General features: G+C 71.3%; 1 protein-coding gene across 1 annotated transcript in view; it reads right to left on the bottom strand.

The window, feature by feature from the left end:
• Positions 1-13,229, bottom strand: part of POLD1 (DNA polymerase delta 1, catalytic subunit) — a 28,231-nt gene that overhangs the window by 351 nt on the left and 14,651 nt on the right. Inside the window, exons 15-25 of the mRNA XM_087773225.1 lie at positions 12,808-12,921; positions 11,837-11,984; positions 10,822-10,917; positions 10,023-10,160; positions 9,091-9,266; positions 7,682-7,834; positions 5,619-5,721; positions 3,548-3,680; positions 2,150-2,263; positions 1,982-2,034; positions 1,117-1,214 (exon numbers count right to left, since the gene is read on the bottom strand). Of these exons, the coding sequence (XP_087629351.1) occupies positions 1,117-1,214; positions 1,982-2,034; positions 2,150-2,263; positions 3,548-3,680; positions 5,619-5,721; positions 7,682-7,834; positions 9,091-9,266; positions 10,023-10,160; positions 10,822-10,917; positions 11,837-11,984; positions 12,808-12,921 (1,326 nt within the window). The remainder of the gene's footprint in view (positions 1-1,116; positions 1,215-1,981; positions 2,035-2,149; positions 2,264-3,547; positions 3,681-5,618; positions 5,722-7,681; positions 7,835-9,090; positions 9,267-10,022; positions 10,161-10,821; positions 10,918-11,836; positions 11,985-12,807; positions 12,922-13,229) is intronic.

Raw genomic sequence — 13,229 nt, 5'->3', positions numbered from 1 at the left:
GACACAGGGGGACATCGCGAGGGACATGGGGACGTTGTGGGGGACATGGGGACATCATGGGGGACAGGGGGACGTCGGGGACATCATGGGGGACAGGGGGACGTCGTGGGGGACAGGGGGACATCATGGGGGACGTGGGGACATCATGGGAGACAGGGGGACGTCGTGGGGACATGGGGGACATTGTGGGGGACAGGGGGACACAGGGGGACGTCGCGGGGGACATGGGGACGTTGTGGGGGACATGGGGACATCATGGGGGACAGGGGGACGTCGTGGGGGACATGGGGACATCATGGGGGACAGGGGGACGTCGCGGGGGACATGGGGACGTCGTGGGGACATCGGGGACATCATGGGGGACAGGGGGACGTCGTGGGGACATCGGGGACATCATGGGGGACAGGGGGACGTCGTGGGGGACAGGGGGACGTCGCGGGGGACGTGGGGATGTCACAGGGGACAGGGGGACGTCGTGGGGGATGTGGGGACGTTGCAGGGGACAGGGGGACGTCGTGGGGACATTGGGGACATCATGGGGGACAGGGGGACATTGTGGGGGACGTGGGGACATCATGGGGGACAGGGGGACATCATGGGGGACAGGGGGACATTGGGGACATCGTGGGGGACAGAGGGACGTTGGGGACATCATGGGGGACAGGGGGACGTTGGGGACATTGGGGACGTCGTGGGGGACAGGGGGACGTCGTGGTGGACGTGGGGACATCATGGGGGGATGTTGGGGACATGGGAACGATGTTGGGGACGTTGGGGACATGGGGCCGATGTTGGGGACAACGTTGGGGACGGTGTTGGGGGACATTGGGGACATAGGGGACATGGGGATGATGTTGGGGACGTTGGGGACATCATGGGGGGACGTTGGGGACACGGGGCCGATGTTGGGGACATTGGGGACGTTGGGGACACGGGGCCGATGTTGGGGACAACGGTGGGGACGGTGTTGGGGGACGTTGGGGACACCGAGGACCACGTCGGGGGGACGCGGGGGCCACGGGGCGGGCGATGGGTGACAGGGGGTGACGGGGCTGTGACGGGGGGGTGACAGGGGTGTGACGGGGGGGTGACGCGGTGACGCGGGGGGAGGGTCACCTGGTGCAGAGGACGTCCTCGTGCAGGGAGCCCTGGCAGCGCTGGCACTGGCTCCAGAGGCGGGCGAAGCGCTCCTCCAGCCCCGCCAGGCGGGAGACCTGCGGGCGCAGGGCTGAGGGCGCGACCCACGGCGCGACCCACGGCGCGACCCCCCCCGCCCCACGGCGGGGAGCACCCTGCCCCACGGCGCGACCCCCCCCCGCCCCACGGCGGGGACCCCGGTGTCCAGGCCCCATGGCAGGGACCCATGGCAGGGCCCATCCTGCCCCACAGCAGGGACCCCCCCAGCCCCACAGCGGGGACCCCGGTGCCCGGGACCCCCATGGGGGGACCCCAGCACCCAGCCCCACAGAGGGACCCCCCCAGCCCCACAGCGGGGACCCCGGTGCCCGGGACCCCCATGGGGGGACCCCAGCACCCAGCCCCACAGAGGGACCCCCCCAGCCCCACAGCGGGGACCCCGGTGCCCGGGACCCCCATGGGGGGACCCCAGCACCCAGCCCCACAGAGGGACCCCCCCAGCCCCACAGCGGGGACCCCGGTGCCCGGGACCCCCATGGGGGGACCCCAGCACCCAGCCCCACAGAGGGACCCCCCCAGCCCCACAGCGGGGACCCCGGTGTCCAGGCCCCATGGCAGGGCCCATCCTGCCCCACAGCGGGGACCCCAGCCCCACAGCAGGGACCCCCCCAGCCCCACAGCAGGGACCCCCAGAGGGGACCCCAGCCCCACCACAGGCCCCCCCCCCACCCCACGGAGGGGACCCAGGAGCCCAGGCCCCCCATGGGGGGGACCCCACCCCCCAGCCCCCCCCCCCAGCCCCACGGCGGGGCCCGAGCCCCCCAAAACCGCGCCCGCCCCCCACCTCTTTCTGGTAGAGCTCCGACTCCTGCTGCCGGCAGAAATCGCACACCGCGCCTGGGGGGGGGGGGGGAGGGGAAACGGGGGGCGGTTGGGGCCCGATCCTGCGCGGGGCGGGGCGGCGGACCCCGCGGGGGGGGGTCCCCGTCATTTCTGGGGGGTCCGCGCTCACCGTGGTGGGGCAGGACGGCCCTGCACCCCACGCAGGTGCTGCGCTTGGTGGCGAAGGCCATCAGCCCCCCGACCCTGGCCGTCAGCACCGTCTTGCAGCGCGTGTGCTCCCCCTCTGCGGCGGCGGAAAAAAGAGGGGTTGGGGGGGGAGGGGGGGCTCCCCAAAACCCCCCGACCCCCCAACCCCCTCCCCCGGGACCCCCCAAACCCCCCGGGACCCCCCAAACCCAGCCCCATCCTGCTCCAGGGGCTCCCCTTGGTGGTGGGGCGCTGGAGGGGGGGCTGGGGAGGGGGGATTTGGGGGAGCTGGGGGGGGGGATTTTGGGGTCCCTGGGGTGGATTGTGGGGTCCCCCGAGTGCTCAGAGGGGATTTTGGGGTCCCTCGGGGGATTTTGGGGTCCTTGCGGGGGATTTTGGGGGGGTCCCAGGGGTTCAGGGGGGATTTTGGGGTCCCCTAGGGTGGATTTTGAGGTCCCCCGGGGGCTCAAGGGGGGATTTTGGGGTCCCCAGGGTGGATTTTGGGGGATCCCGGGGGGTTTGGGGGTCCCCTGGGGTGGATTTTGGGGTCCCCTGGGGGGATTCTGGGGTCCCCCGGGGGCTCAGGGTGGATTTTAGGGTCCCCGGGGGGATTTTGGGGTCCCCTGGGGGCTCAGGGTGGATTTTGGGGTCCCTGGGGTGGATTTTGGGGGATCCTGGGGGGTTTGGGGGTCCCCTGGGGTGGATTTTGGGGTCCCCCAGGAGCTCAGGGTGGATTTTGGGGTCCCCTGGGGGCTCAGGGTGGATTTTGGAGTCCCTAGGGGGGATTTTGGGGTGACTCAGGCAGGAGGACGGTCAGCCCTGCCCTCGCCTGGGATTTTGGGGTCCCTGGGGGGGCTTTTGGGGGATCCTGGGGGGTTTGGGGGTCCCCTGGGGTGGATTTTGGGGTCCCCCAGGAGCTCAGGGTGGATTTTGGGGTCCCCTGGGGGGATTTTGGGGTCCCCTGGGGGCTCAGGGTGGATTTTGGAGTCCCTAGGGGGGATTTTGGGGTGACTCAGGCAGGAGGACGCTCAGCCCTGCCCTCGCCTGGGATGGGACCGAGGGGGCTTTGGGGGGCTCTGGGGGGGATTTTGGGGTCCCCGGGAGGTTTTGGGGTGCCGTGGGGGGGTGTTGGGGTGCGGGGTCCCCACGAGGGGGGTTTTGGGGTGCCATGGGGGGGGTTTCGGGGTGCCCCCGGCCCCTTTGGGGTGACTCAGGCAGGAGGACGCTCAGCCCTGCCCTCACCCGGGATGGGACCGAGGGGGCTCTGGGTGAGCTGGGGGGGATTTTGGGGTCCCCGGGAGGTTTGGGGGTGCCGGGGGGGGGTGTTGGGGTGCCAGGGGGGTGTTGGGGTGCCGGGGGGGGGTTTGTTGGGGTGACTCACGCAGGAGGACGCTCTCGGCCCGGCCCTCGCCCAGGATGGGCTCGAAGATGCGCAGCAGGGGCTTGGCCAGCTGCTGCTCCAGGTAGTAGCGGGTGTCGATGGGCAGGCTGTGCTCCAGCGCGTAGATGGGGTCCTGCCGCGGGGACACCCCTGTCACCCCCGTCACCCCCTGTCACCCCCCTGTCACCTCCTGGCACCCCCCGGCACCCCCCTGTCACCCCCTGTCACCCCCTGTCACCCCCCTGTCACCTCCTGGCACCCCCCTGTCACCCCCTGTCACCCCCTGTCACCCCCTGTCACCTCCTGGCACCCCCTGGCACCCCCTGTCACCCCCTGTCACCCCCGGCACCCCCTGTCACCCCCCTGTCACCTCTTGGCACCCCCCGGCACCCCCCTGTCACCCCCTGTCACCCCCCTGTCACCTCTTGGCACCCCCCGGCACCCCCGGCACCCCCCTGTCACCTCCTGGCACCCCCTGTCACCTCCTGGCACCCCCCTGTCACCTCCTGTCACCCCCCGACACCCCTCTGTCACCCCCGACACCCCCTGGCACCCCTCTGTCACCTTCTGTCACCCCCGGCACCCCCTGGCACCCCCTGTCACCTCCTGGCACCCCCTGTCACCCCCTGTCACCCCCCTGTCACCTCCTGGCACCCCGTCACCTCCTGTCACCCCTCTGTCACCCCCTGGCACCCCTCTGTCACCTCCTGGCACCCCCCTGTCACCCCTCTGGCACCTCCTGGCACCTCTTGGCACCCCCCTGTCACCCCCTGTCACCCCCCGGCACCCCCCTGGCACCCCCTGTCACCCCCCCGGCACCCCCTGTCACCCCCCTGTCACCTCTTGGCATCCCCCGGCACCCCCCTGTCACCCCCTGTCACCCCCCTGTCACCTCTTAGCACCCCCTGTCACCCCCTGGCACCCCCCTGTCACCTCTTGGCACCCCCGGCACCCCCCTGTCACCCCCCTGTCACCTCCTGGCACCCCCTGTCATCTCCTGGCACCCCCTGTCACCCCTCTGTTACCTCCTGGCACCCCTCTGTCACCTCCTGGCACCCTGTCACCTCCTGTCACCCCTCTGTCACCCCCTGGCACCCCTCTGTCACCTCCTGGCACCCCGTCACCTCCTGTCACCCCTCTGTCACCCCCTGGCACCCCCTTGTCACCCCTCTGGCACCTCCTGGCACCCCCAGCCCCCTCCTGTCACCCCCAGCACCCACCACCCAGCACCCCCCAGCACCCCTGGCACCCAGCACCCCCTGGCACCCCCCTGTCACTCCCGGCACCCAGCACCCAGCACCCCAGCACCCCTGTCACCCCCCTGTCACCTCCTGTCATCCTCTGTCACCCCCAGAACCCCCCAGCACCCCTGTCACCCCCAGCACCCCTGTCACCCCCCATCAGCCCCCATCACCCCCCTGTCACCCCCAGCACCCCAGTCACCCCCTGTCACCCCCCATCAGCCCCCATCACCCCCTGGCACCCCTGTCACCCTCCTGTCACCCCCCTGTCACCCCCTGGCTCCCTCTGTCACCCCCCGTCACCCGCAGCACCCCTGTCACCCCCCTGTCAGCCCCCATCACCCCCCTGTCACCCGTCACCCCCCGTCACCCCCCGTCACCCCGTTAGCCCCCATCACCCCCCTGTCATCCCCTGTCACCCCCAGCACCCCAGTCACCCCCCTGTCACCCCCCAGCACCCCTGTCACCCCCCTGTCACCCCCAGACCCTCCCAGTCCCTCTGTCCCACATCACGTCCCCAGTTTGTCCCTCCCATCGCCACACCGGTGTCCTGTGCCCCCCAATGTCCCCCCGTGTCCCCCCTCACCCCCCAATGTCCCTGTCCCCCCTCATGGCCCCCCCATCCCCCTGTCCCCCCCGTCCCCATCCCCCCCATGTCCCTGTCCCCCCTCATGGCCCCCCATCCCCCTGTCCCCCCCGTCCCCATCCCCCCCCATGTCCCCGTGTCCCTCCCCATCCCCCCCATGTCCCCATGTCCCCGTGTCCCCCTGCCCCCCGTCCCCATCCCCCCCATGTCCCCGTGTCCCCCCCGTGTCCCCCCGCACCCCCACCTCGGACTTGGTGTAGGCGGCCGCCCCCTTGGCGCCGGTGACGATGACGTAGGGGACGCGGTCGCCCAGGCTGGGGGCGCTGCCGGGGTCCCGCTGCCGCATCCTGGGGGGGGGGGGGGGGGGCACCCATGGGGGGGGGCGGCCCCGCTTTGGGGGGCCCCGGGGGTCCCCGAGCCCCCCCGCCTGGGGACACCCGCCCGCGGGGGCCCAGGTTGGGGGGCCCAGTTTGGGGGTGCCCATTTGGGGTCCCCATTAGGGGTGCCCAGTTTGGGGTGCCCAGTTTTGGGGTGCCCAGTTTGGGGGGCAGTTTTGGGGTGCCCATTTGGGGGTTCCCAGTTTGGGATACCAGTTTTGAGTGCCCAGTTTTGGGGTGCCCAGTTTGGGGTCCCCAGTTTGGGATACCAGTTTTGGGTGCCCAGTTTTGGGGTGCCCAGTTTGGGGGTGCCCAGTTTGGGGGGCAGTTTTGGGGTGCCCATTTGGGGGTCCCCAGTTTGGGATACCAGTTTTGGGTGCCCAGTTTTGGGGCGCCCAGTTTGGGGGTGCCCAGTTTGGGGGGCAGTTTTGGGCGCCCAGTTTGGGGGTGCCTAGTTTGGGGGCAGTTTTGGGGTGCCCATTTGGGGGTCACCAGTTTGGGATACCAGTTTTGGGTGCCCAGTTTTGGGGTGCCCAGTTTGGGGGTGCCCAGTTTGGGGGCAGTTTTGGGGTGCTCATTTGGGGGTCACCAGTTTGGGATACCAGTTTTGGGTGCCCAGTTTTGGGGTGCCCAGTTTGGGATACCAGTTTTGGGCGCCCAGTTTTGGGGCGCCCAGTTTGGGGGTGCCCAGTTTGGGGGGCAGTTTTGGGCGCCCAGTTTGGGGGTGCCCAGTTTGGGGGCAGTTTTGGGGTGCCCATTTGGGGGTCACCAGTTTGGGATACCAGTTTTGGGTGCCCAGTTTTGGGGTGCCCAGTTTGGGGGTGCCCAGTTTGGGATACCAGTTTTGGGTGCCCAGTTTTGGGGTGCCCAGTTTGGGATACCAGTTTTGGGCGCCCAGTTTGGGGGTGCCCAGTTTGGGGGCAGTTTTGGGGTGCCCATTTGGGGGTCACCAGTTTGGGATACCAGTTTTGGGTGCCCAGTTTTGGGGTGCCCAGTTTGGGGGTGCCCAGTTTGGGGGCAGTTTTGGGGTGCTCATTTGGGGGTCACCAGTTTGGGATACCAGTTTTGGGTGCCCAGTTTTGGGGTGCCCAGTTTGGGATACCAGTTTTGGGCGCCCAGTTTTGGGGCGCCCAGTTTGGGGGTGCCCAGTTTGGGGGGCAGTTTTGGGCGCCCAGTTTGGGGGTGCCCAGTTTGGGGGCAGTTTTGGGGTGCCCATTTGGGGGTCACCAGTTTGGGATACCAGTTTTGGGTGCCCAGTTTTGGGGTGCCCAGTTTGGGGGTGCCCAGTTTGGGATACCAGTTTTGGGTGCCCAGTTTTGGGGTGCCCAGTTTGGGATACCAGTTTTGGGCGCCCAGTTTGGGGGTGCCCAGTTTGGGGGCAGTTTTGGGGTGCCCATTTGGGGGTCACCAGTTTGGGATACCAGTTTTGAGTGCCCAGTTTTGGGGTGCCCAGTTTGGGGGTCCCCGTTTTGGGGTACCCATTTTAGAGTCCCCATTTTGGGGTGCCCATTTGGGGGTCCCCGTTTTGGGGCGCCGCTTTGGGGGTCCCTGTTTTGAGGTGCCCATTTTAGGGTGCCTATTTTGGGGTCTCCATTTTGGGGTCTCCATTTTGGGGTGCCCATTTTAAGGTGCCCATTTGGGGCTCCTCATTTTGGGGTGCCGCTTTGGGGGGTCCCTAATTTGGGGTGCCCATTTTAGGGTCTCCATTTTGGGGTGCCGCTTTGGGGGGTCCCTAATTTGGGGTGCCCATTTTAGGGTGCCCATTTTGGGGTCTCCATTTTGGGGTCCCCATTTTAAGGTGCCCATTCGGGGCTCCTCATTTTGGGGTGCCCATTTTAGGGTCTCCATTTTGGGCTCCCCGTTTCGGGGTGCCTCTTTGGGGTCCCCACGCGGGGGGGTGGGGGGGTTTCGGGGTGCGGGGGGTCCCCACCTCTCGGCCAGCTGGACGTGGGCCTGGGGCGCGGCGTAGGCGCTGGCCGCCCTCGTCAGCTCCTTGGTGATGACGAGCTGGGAGACGTCGACGCGGTTACAGAGCAGGTCCGAGATCACCTCCTGCGCGTGCGCCACCGCGCCCTCGGGGTCCCTGGGGGGAAACGGGGTTCAGGGGGGCCCCCACATCGCCCCGGGGGGTCCCTGGGGGGTTACGGGGTCCCTGAGGGGGTACGGGGGGGGGCTGGGGGGGTCCCCAAAGGCCCCCGGAGGTCCGAGATCACCTCCTGCGCGTGCGCCACCGCGCCCTCGGGGTCCCTGGGGGGAAACGGGGTTCAGGGGGGCCCCCACATCGCCCCCGGGGGGCCCTGAGGGGACGGGGGGACCCCCAACCCCCCCCCCCAGCATCCCTGGGGGGACAGGGGGACCCCAGAAGCCCCCCAGTGTCCCCGGGGGGACCCCCAGTGGTCCCCAGAAGGGACAGGGGGGACACAAAGATCCCCCCGCCTCCCCCCGCCCCCCAGGGCCCCCCCTGTGCTGTCCCCCAGTGTCCCCCTGTCCCCCCCATGTGTCCCCCTGTCCCCCCGGGTGTCCCACTGTCCCCCCCGTCCCCTGTCCCCCATGTCCCCCTGTCCCCTGGGTGTCCCCCAGTGTCCCCTGTCCCCCCCATGTCCCCTGTCCCCCCGTGTCCCCTGTCCCCCCATGTCCCCCTGTCGCCCCAGGTGTCCCACTGTCCCCTGGGTGTCCCCTGTACCCCCGTGTCCCCTGTCCCCCCCATGTCCCCTGTCCCCCAGTGTCCCCCTGTCCCCCCGTGTCCCCCTGTCCCCCCCATGTCCCCTGTCCCCCCCATGTCCCCCTCTGCCCCTGTGTCCCCCTCTCCCCCCATGTCCCCTGTCCCCCTGTGTCCCCCTCTCCCCCCGTGTCCCCCTCTCCCCCCCATGTCCCCTGTCCCCCTGTGTCCCGCTGTGTCCCCCTGTCCCCCCCGTCCCCCTGTCCCCCTGTGTCCCCTGTCCCCCCTCCCCCCGTGTCCCCCTCTCCCCCCATGTCCCCTGTCCCCCTGTGTCCCCTGTCCCCCCCATGTCCCCTGTCCCCCCCATGTCCCCCTCTCCCCCCGTGTCCCCCTCTCCCCCCCATGTCCCCTGTCCCCCTGTGTCCCCTGTCCCCCCTCCCCCCGTGTCCCCCTCTCCCCCCATGTCCCCTGTCCCCCTGTGTCCCCTGTCCCCCCTCCCCCCGTGTCCCCCTCTCCCCCCATGTCCCCCTGTCCCCCCCTCCCCCCGTGTCCCCCTCTCCCCCCCATGTCCCCTGTCCCCCTGTGTCCCGCTGTGTCCCCCTGTCCCCCTGTGTCCCCTGTCCCCCCTCCCCCCGTGTCCCCCTCTCCCCCCAGGCGTCCCCCCCGTGTCCCCCGCTGACCGGTGGAGCAGGATGCGGCGCAGGCAGGCGGTGACGAGGTTGGCGGCCAGGGGACAGTTGTCGCGCCGCACGGCCTCCAGCCCCTTGCAGTCCAGCTTGTCGTGGGCCTCCGCCCGCGAGGAGAAGCAGAGCCCGGCGTAGCGCTTCTTGCTGATCAGCAGGTAGGGCCAGTAAACCTGGCGAGGGGGCAACCTCAGCGCCGAGCCCCGCCGGGGGACCCCCGGGGACATGGGGAGCCCTGGGGACACGGGGAGCTCTCAGGGACCCCCTGGGGACCCCCTGGGGACATGGGGACCCCCCTGGGGACACGGGGAGCTCTCAGGGACCCCCTGGGGACCCCCCGGGGACATGGGGACCCCCCTGGGGACACGGGGAGCTCTCAGGGACCCTCCTGGGGACATGGGGACCCCCTGGGGACACGGGGACCCTCCTGGGGACCCCCCTGGGGACCCCCCTGGGGACACGGGGACCCCCGGAGAGATGGGGAGCTCTCAGGGACCCCCCTGGGGACACGGGGACCCCCGGGGACATGGGGAGCTCTCAGGGACCCCCCTGGGGACATGGGGACCCTCCTGGGGACATGGGGATCCCCTGGGGACACAGGGACCCTCCTGGGGACCCCCTGGGGACATGGGGACCCCCCTGGGGACACGGGGAGCTCTCAGGGACCCCCTGGCGACACGGGGACCCCCCTGGGGACCCCCTGGGGACATGGGGAGCTCTCAGGGACCCTCCTGGGGACATGGGGACCCCCTGGGGACCCCCCTGGGGACATGGAGACCCCCTGGGGACACAGGGAGCTCTCAGGGACCCCCCTGGGGACACGGGGACCTCCCTGGGACCCCCCTGGGGACCTGGGGACCATCCCAAGGACACGGGGACACCCCTAGGGACACGGGGACCCCCCCTTGGGGACACGGGGCCCCCCTGACCTTCTCGAACTCCAGCTTGATGGGGGGGGGGAAGTGGCTGGAGACCCAGGCGGCCGCTTCCCGGCCCAGGGCCATCGCCTCGGCCACCGTGGCCACCCCCAGGCGGCACATCACCGAGTCCGTGTCCCCGTACACCACCTGCGGCGCGCCTGCCCTCAGGGCCCCGGCACCCCCAAACCCCCGCGGACCCCCAAACCCCCCCCGCGGACCCCCAAACCCCCGCGGACCCCCAAACCCCCGCGGACCCCCAAATCCACCCCGCGACCCCCAAATCCCCCCGGGGACCCCAAACCCCCCCGCGGACCCCCAAAAACCCCGGGGACCCCCAAATCCACCCTGGGACCCCCAAACCCCCCGGGGACCCCCAAAAACCCCGGGGACCCCCCAAATCCACCCCAGGACCCCCAGATCCACCCCAGGACCCCCAAATCCACCCCGGGACCCCCAGATCCACCCCGGGACCCCCCGGACCCCCCTTGGTGGCCATGGGGAAGCCCTGGGCCAGGCAGGATTTACTCTCTTGGGGACCCCCAGCCCCTTGGGACCCCCTCAAAATCCCCTGGGGCCCCCCAAATCCCCCCCAGGACCCCCCGAGCCCCCTGGGGACCCCCAAAACCCCCCAGGACCCACCCTGGCCTCAGCAGGGCAGCCCTGGGCCAGGCAGGATTTGCTCTCTTGGGGGCCCCCCCGCCCCTCGGGACCCCCCCGGGACCCCCAGGACCCCCGGGGCCCCCAAATCCCCCGGGACCCCCGGGGCCCCCCAAATCCCCCCGGACCCCCCAACCCCCCCGGGACCCACCTTGGCGTCCGCGGGGAAGCCCTGCGCCAGGCAGTATTTGCTCTCCACCAGCTGCTTCGTCCGCTCGATCATCTGGCGCCCGACGACGGTGCCCCTCTGGGGGGGACGCGGGGACGTCGGGGGGGAAACGGGGACATCGGGGGGACACGGGGGGGACACGGGGATGTCAGGGGGGACACGGGGGGGACACGGGGACGTTGGGGGGGACACGGGGACATTGGGGGGGACACGGGGGGGACACGGGGACGTTGGGGGGGACACGGGGACATTGGGGGGGACACGGGGGGACACGGGGACGTTGGGGGGGGACACGGGGACATTGGGGGGACACGGGGGGGACACGGGGACGTTGGGGGGGACACGGGGACATTGGGGGGGACACGGGGGGGACACGGGGACGTTGGGGGGGACATGGGGACGTCGGGGGGGACACGGGGACATTGGGGGGGACACGGGGGGGACACGGGGACGTTGGGGGGGACATGGGGACGTTGGGGGGGACACGGGGACATTGGGGGGGACACGGGGGGGACACGGGGACGTCGGGGGGGACACGGGGATGCTGGGGGGGGACACGGGGACGTCGGGGGGCCATGGGGCAGGGGGGACATGGGGACATCATGGGGGGGACATGGGGACGTTGGGGGGCCGTGGGGCAGGGCTGGGGGGCAGGACGTGCTGTGGGGTGCTGTAGGGATCTGTGGGGTGCTGTGGGGCGCCGTGGGGTGCAGTGGGGTGCCGTGGGGTGCCGTGGGGTGCTGTGGGGTGCTGTGGGGCGCTGTGGGGTGCAGTGGGGTGCCGTGGGGCGCTGTGGGGCGCCGTGGGGTGCTATGGGGCGCCATGGGGCAGCCGTGGGGCTCAGCTATGAGACCTGGAGGCAGGGCAGGCAGCAGCCACCCCACAGCGCTGCGGGGCTGTGCCGTGGGGTGCCGTGGGGCAGCTGTGGGGTGCGATGGGGTGCCGTGGGGCGCCGTGGGGCAGCCGTGGGGCAGCCGTGGGGCGCCGTGGGGCTCACCTGGGAGATCTCGAGGCAGGGCAGGCGCCCGGCCTGGGCCCCGGTGAAGCCGTAGACCGAGTTGGCGCTGACCTTCAGCGCCTGCTGCCGCCCGTCCAGGACCTGGCGCCGGAACGGGTCCTGCTCCTGCGCCAGCTCTGCCTTCACCCTGCCGGGACCTGCCGTGACCCACAGCGCCCCACGGCCGCCCCACAGCTGCCCCACGGCTGCCCCACGGCCACCCCCAGCCCCGGCCCCATGGGTCCTGCTCCTGCGCCAGCTCTGCCTTCACCCTGCCGGGACCTGCCGTGACCCACGGCGCCCCACGGCTGCCCCACAGCACCCCACGGCTGCCCCACGGCGCCCCACGGCCGCCCCTGCTGCCCCCAGGGACCCCCAAAGCCCCCAGGGACCCCCCAAAGCTGCCCCATAGGGACCCCAAAGCCGCCCCATGTGTCCCCCCATGTCCCCCCTGCGTCCCCAAGTCCCTGTCCCCCCCATCCCCCCATCCCCCCCGTCCCCCTGCATCCCCATGTCCCCCCGTCCCCCCTCCCCCCATGTCCCTGCGTGTCCCCATGTCCCCACATCCCCCCATGTCCCCCTGTCCCCCCATGTCCCCATGTCCCCGTCCCCCCGTCCCCCCCGTGTCCCCATGTCCCTGTCCCCCCCGTCCCCCCCGTCCCCCCGTGTCCCCATGTCCCCCCATGTCCCCGTCCCCCCTGTCCCCCCGTGTCCCCGTGTCCCCCCGTCCCCCCCCGTGTCCCCATGTCCCCCCATGTCCCCGTCCCCCCCGTCCCCCCGTCCCCCCGTCCCCCCGTCCCCCCCGTCCCCCCGTGTCCCCATGTCCCCCCGTGTCCCCCCGTGTCCCCATGTCCCCGTCCCCCCCGTGTCCCCGTGTCCCCATGTCCCCCCGTGTCCCCATGTCCCCATCCCCCCCCGTGTCCCCCCGTGTCCCCATGTCCCCGTCCCCCCCCGTGTCCCCGTGTCCCCACCTCTTGCGGGCGGCCAGCAGCCCCTCCAGGACGCGCGGCAGCAGCCCCCGCCGCACGCGGGCGGTGACGAAGAGCTCGCCCGTGGGGGTGCGGATGAAGTCGTCGGGGCCCAGCCTGGGGGGGGGGAGGGGGTCACGGGGGGAGGGGCGACCCACAGCCCCTCCCAGTGCTCCCCAGTCCCCTCCCAGTCCCCCCCAGTTCCTTGCCAGTCTCCCCCAGCCTCCCCCAGTCCCTCCCAGTGCCCCCAGTCCCCTCCCAGTTCCCCCCAGCCATACTCCAGTCCCCCCAGTGCCCCCAGTCCCCTCCAGCCCTTCCCAGTCTCCCCCCAGTGCTCCCCAGTGCCCCCTATTCCCCCCCAGTGCTCCCAGTCCCCCCAGCCACACTCCAGCCTCCCCAGTCCCCCCAGTCCCCCCCAGCCACAC

Source organism: Nipponia nippon, unplaced genomic scaffold, assembly GCF_047370975.1.
Source record: "Nipponia nippon isolate SJK-2023a ecotype South Korea unplaced genomic scaffold, ASM4737097v1 scaffold_38, whole genome shotgun sequence".
Classification (NCBI taxonomy): Eukaryota; Metazoa; Chordata; class Aves; order Pelecaniformes; family Threskiornithidae; genus Nipponia; species Nipponia nippon.
This window is presented reverse-complemented; position numbering and strand designations above follow the sequence as displayed.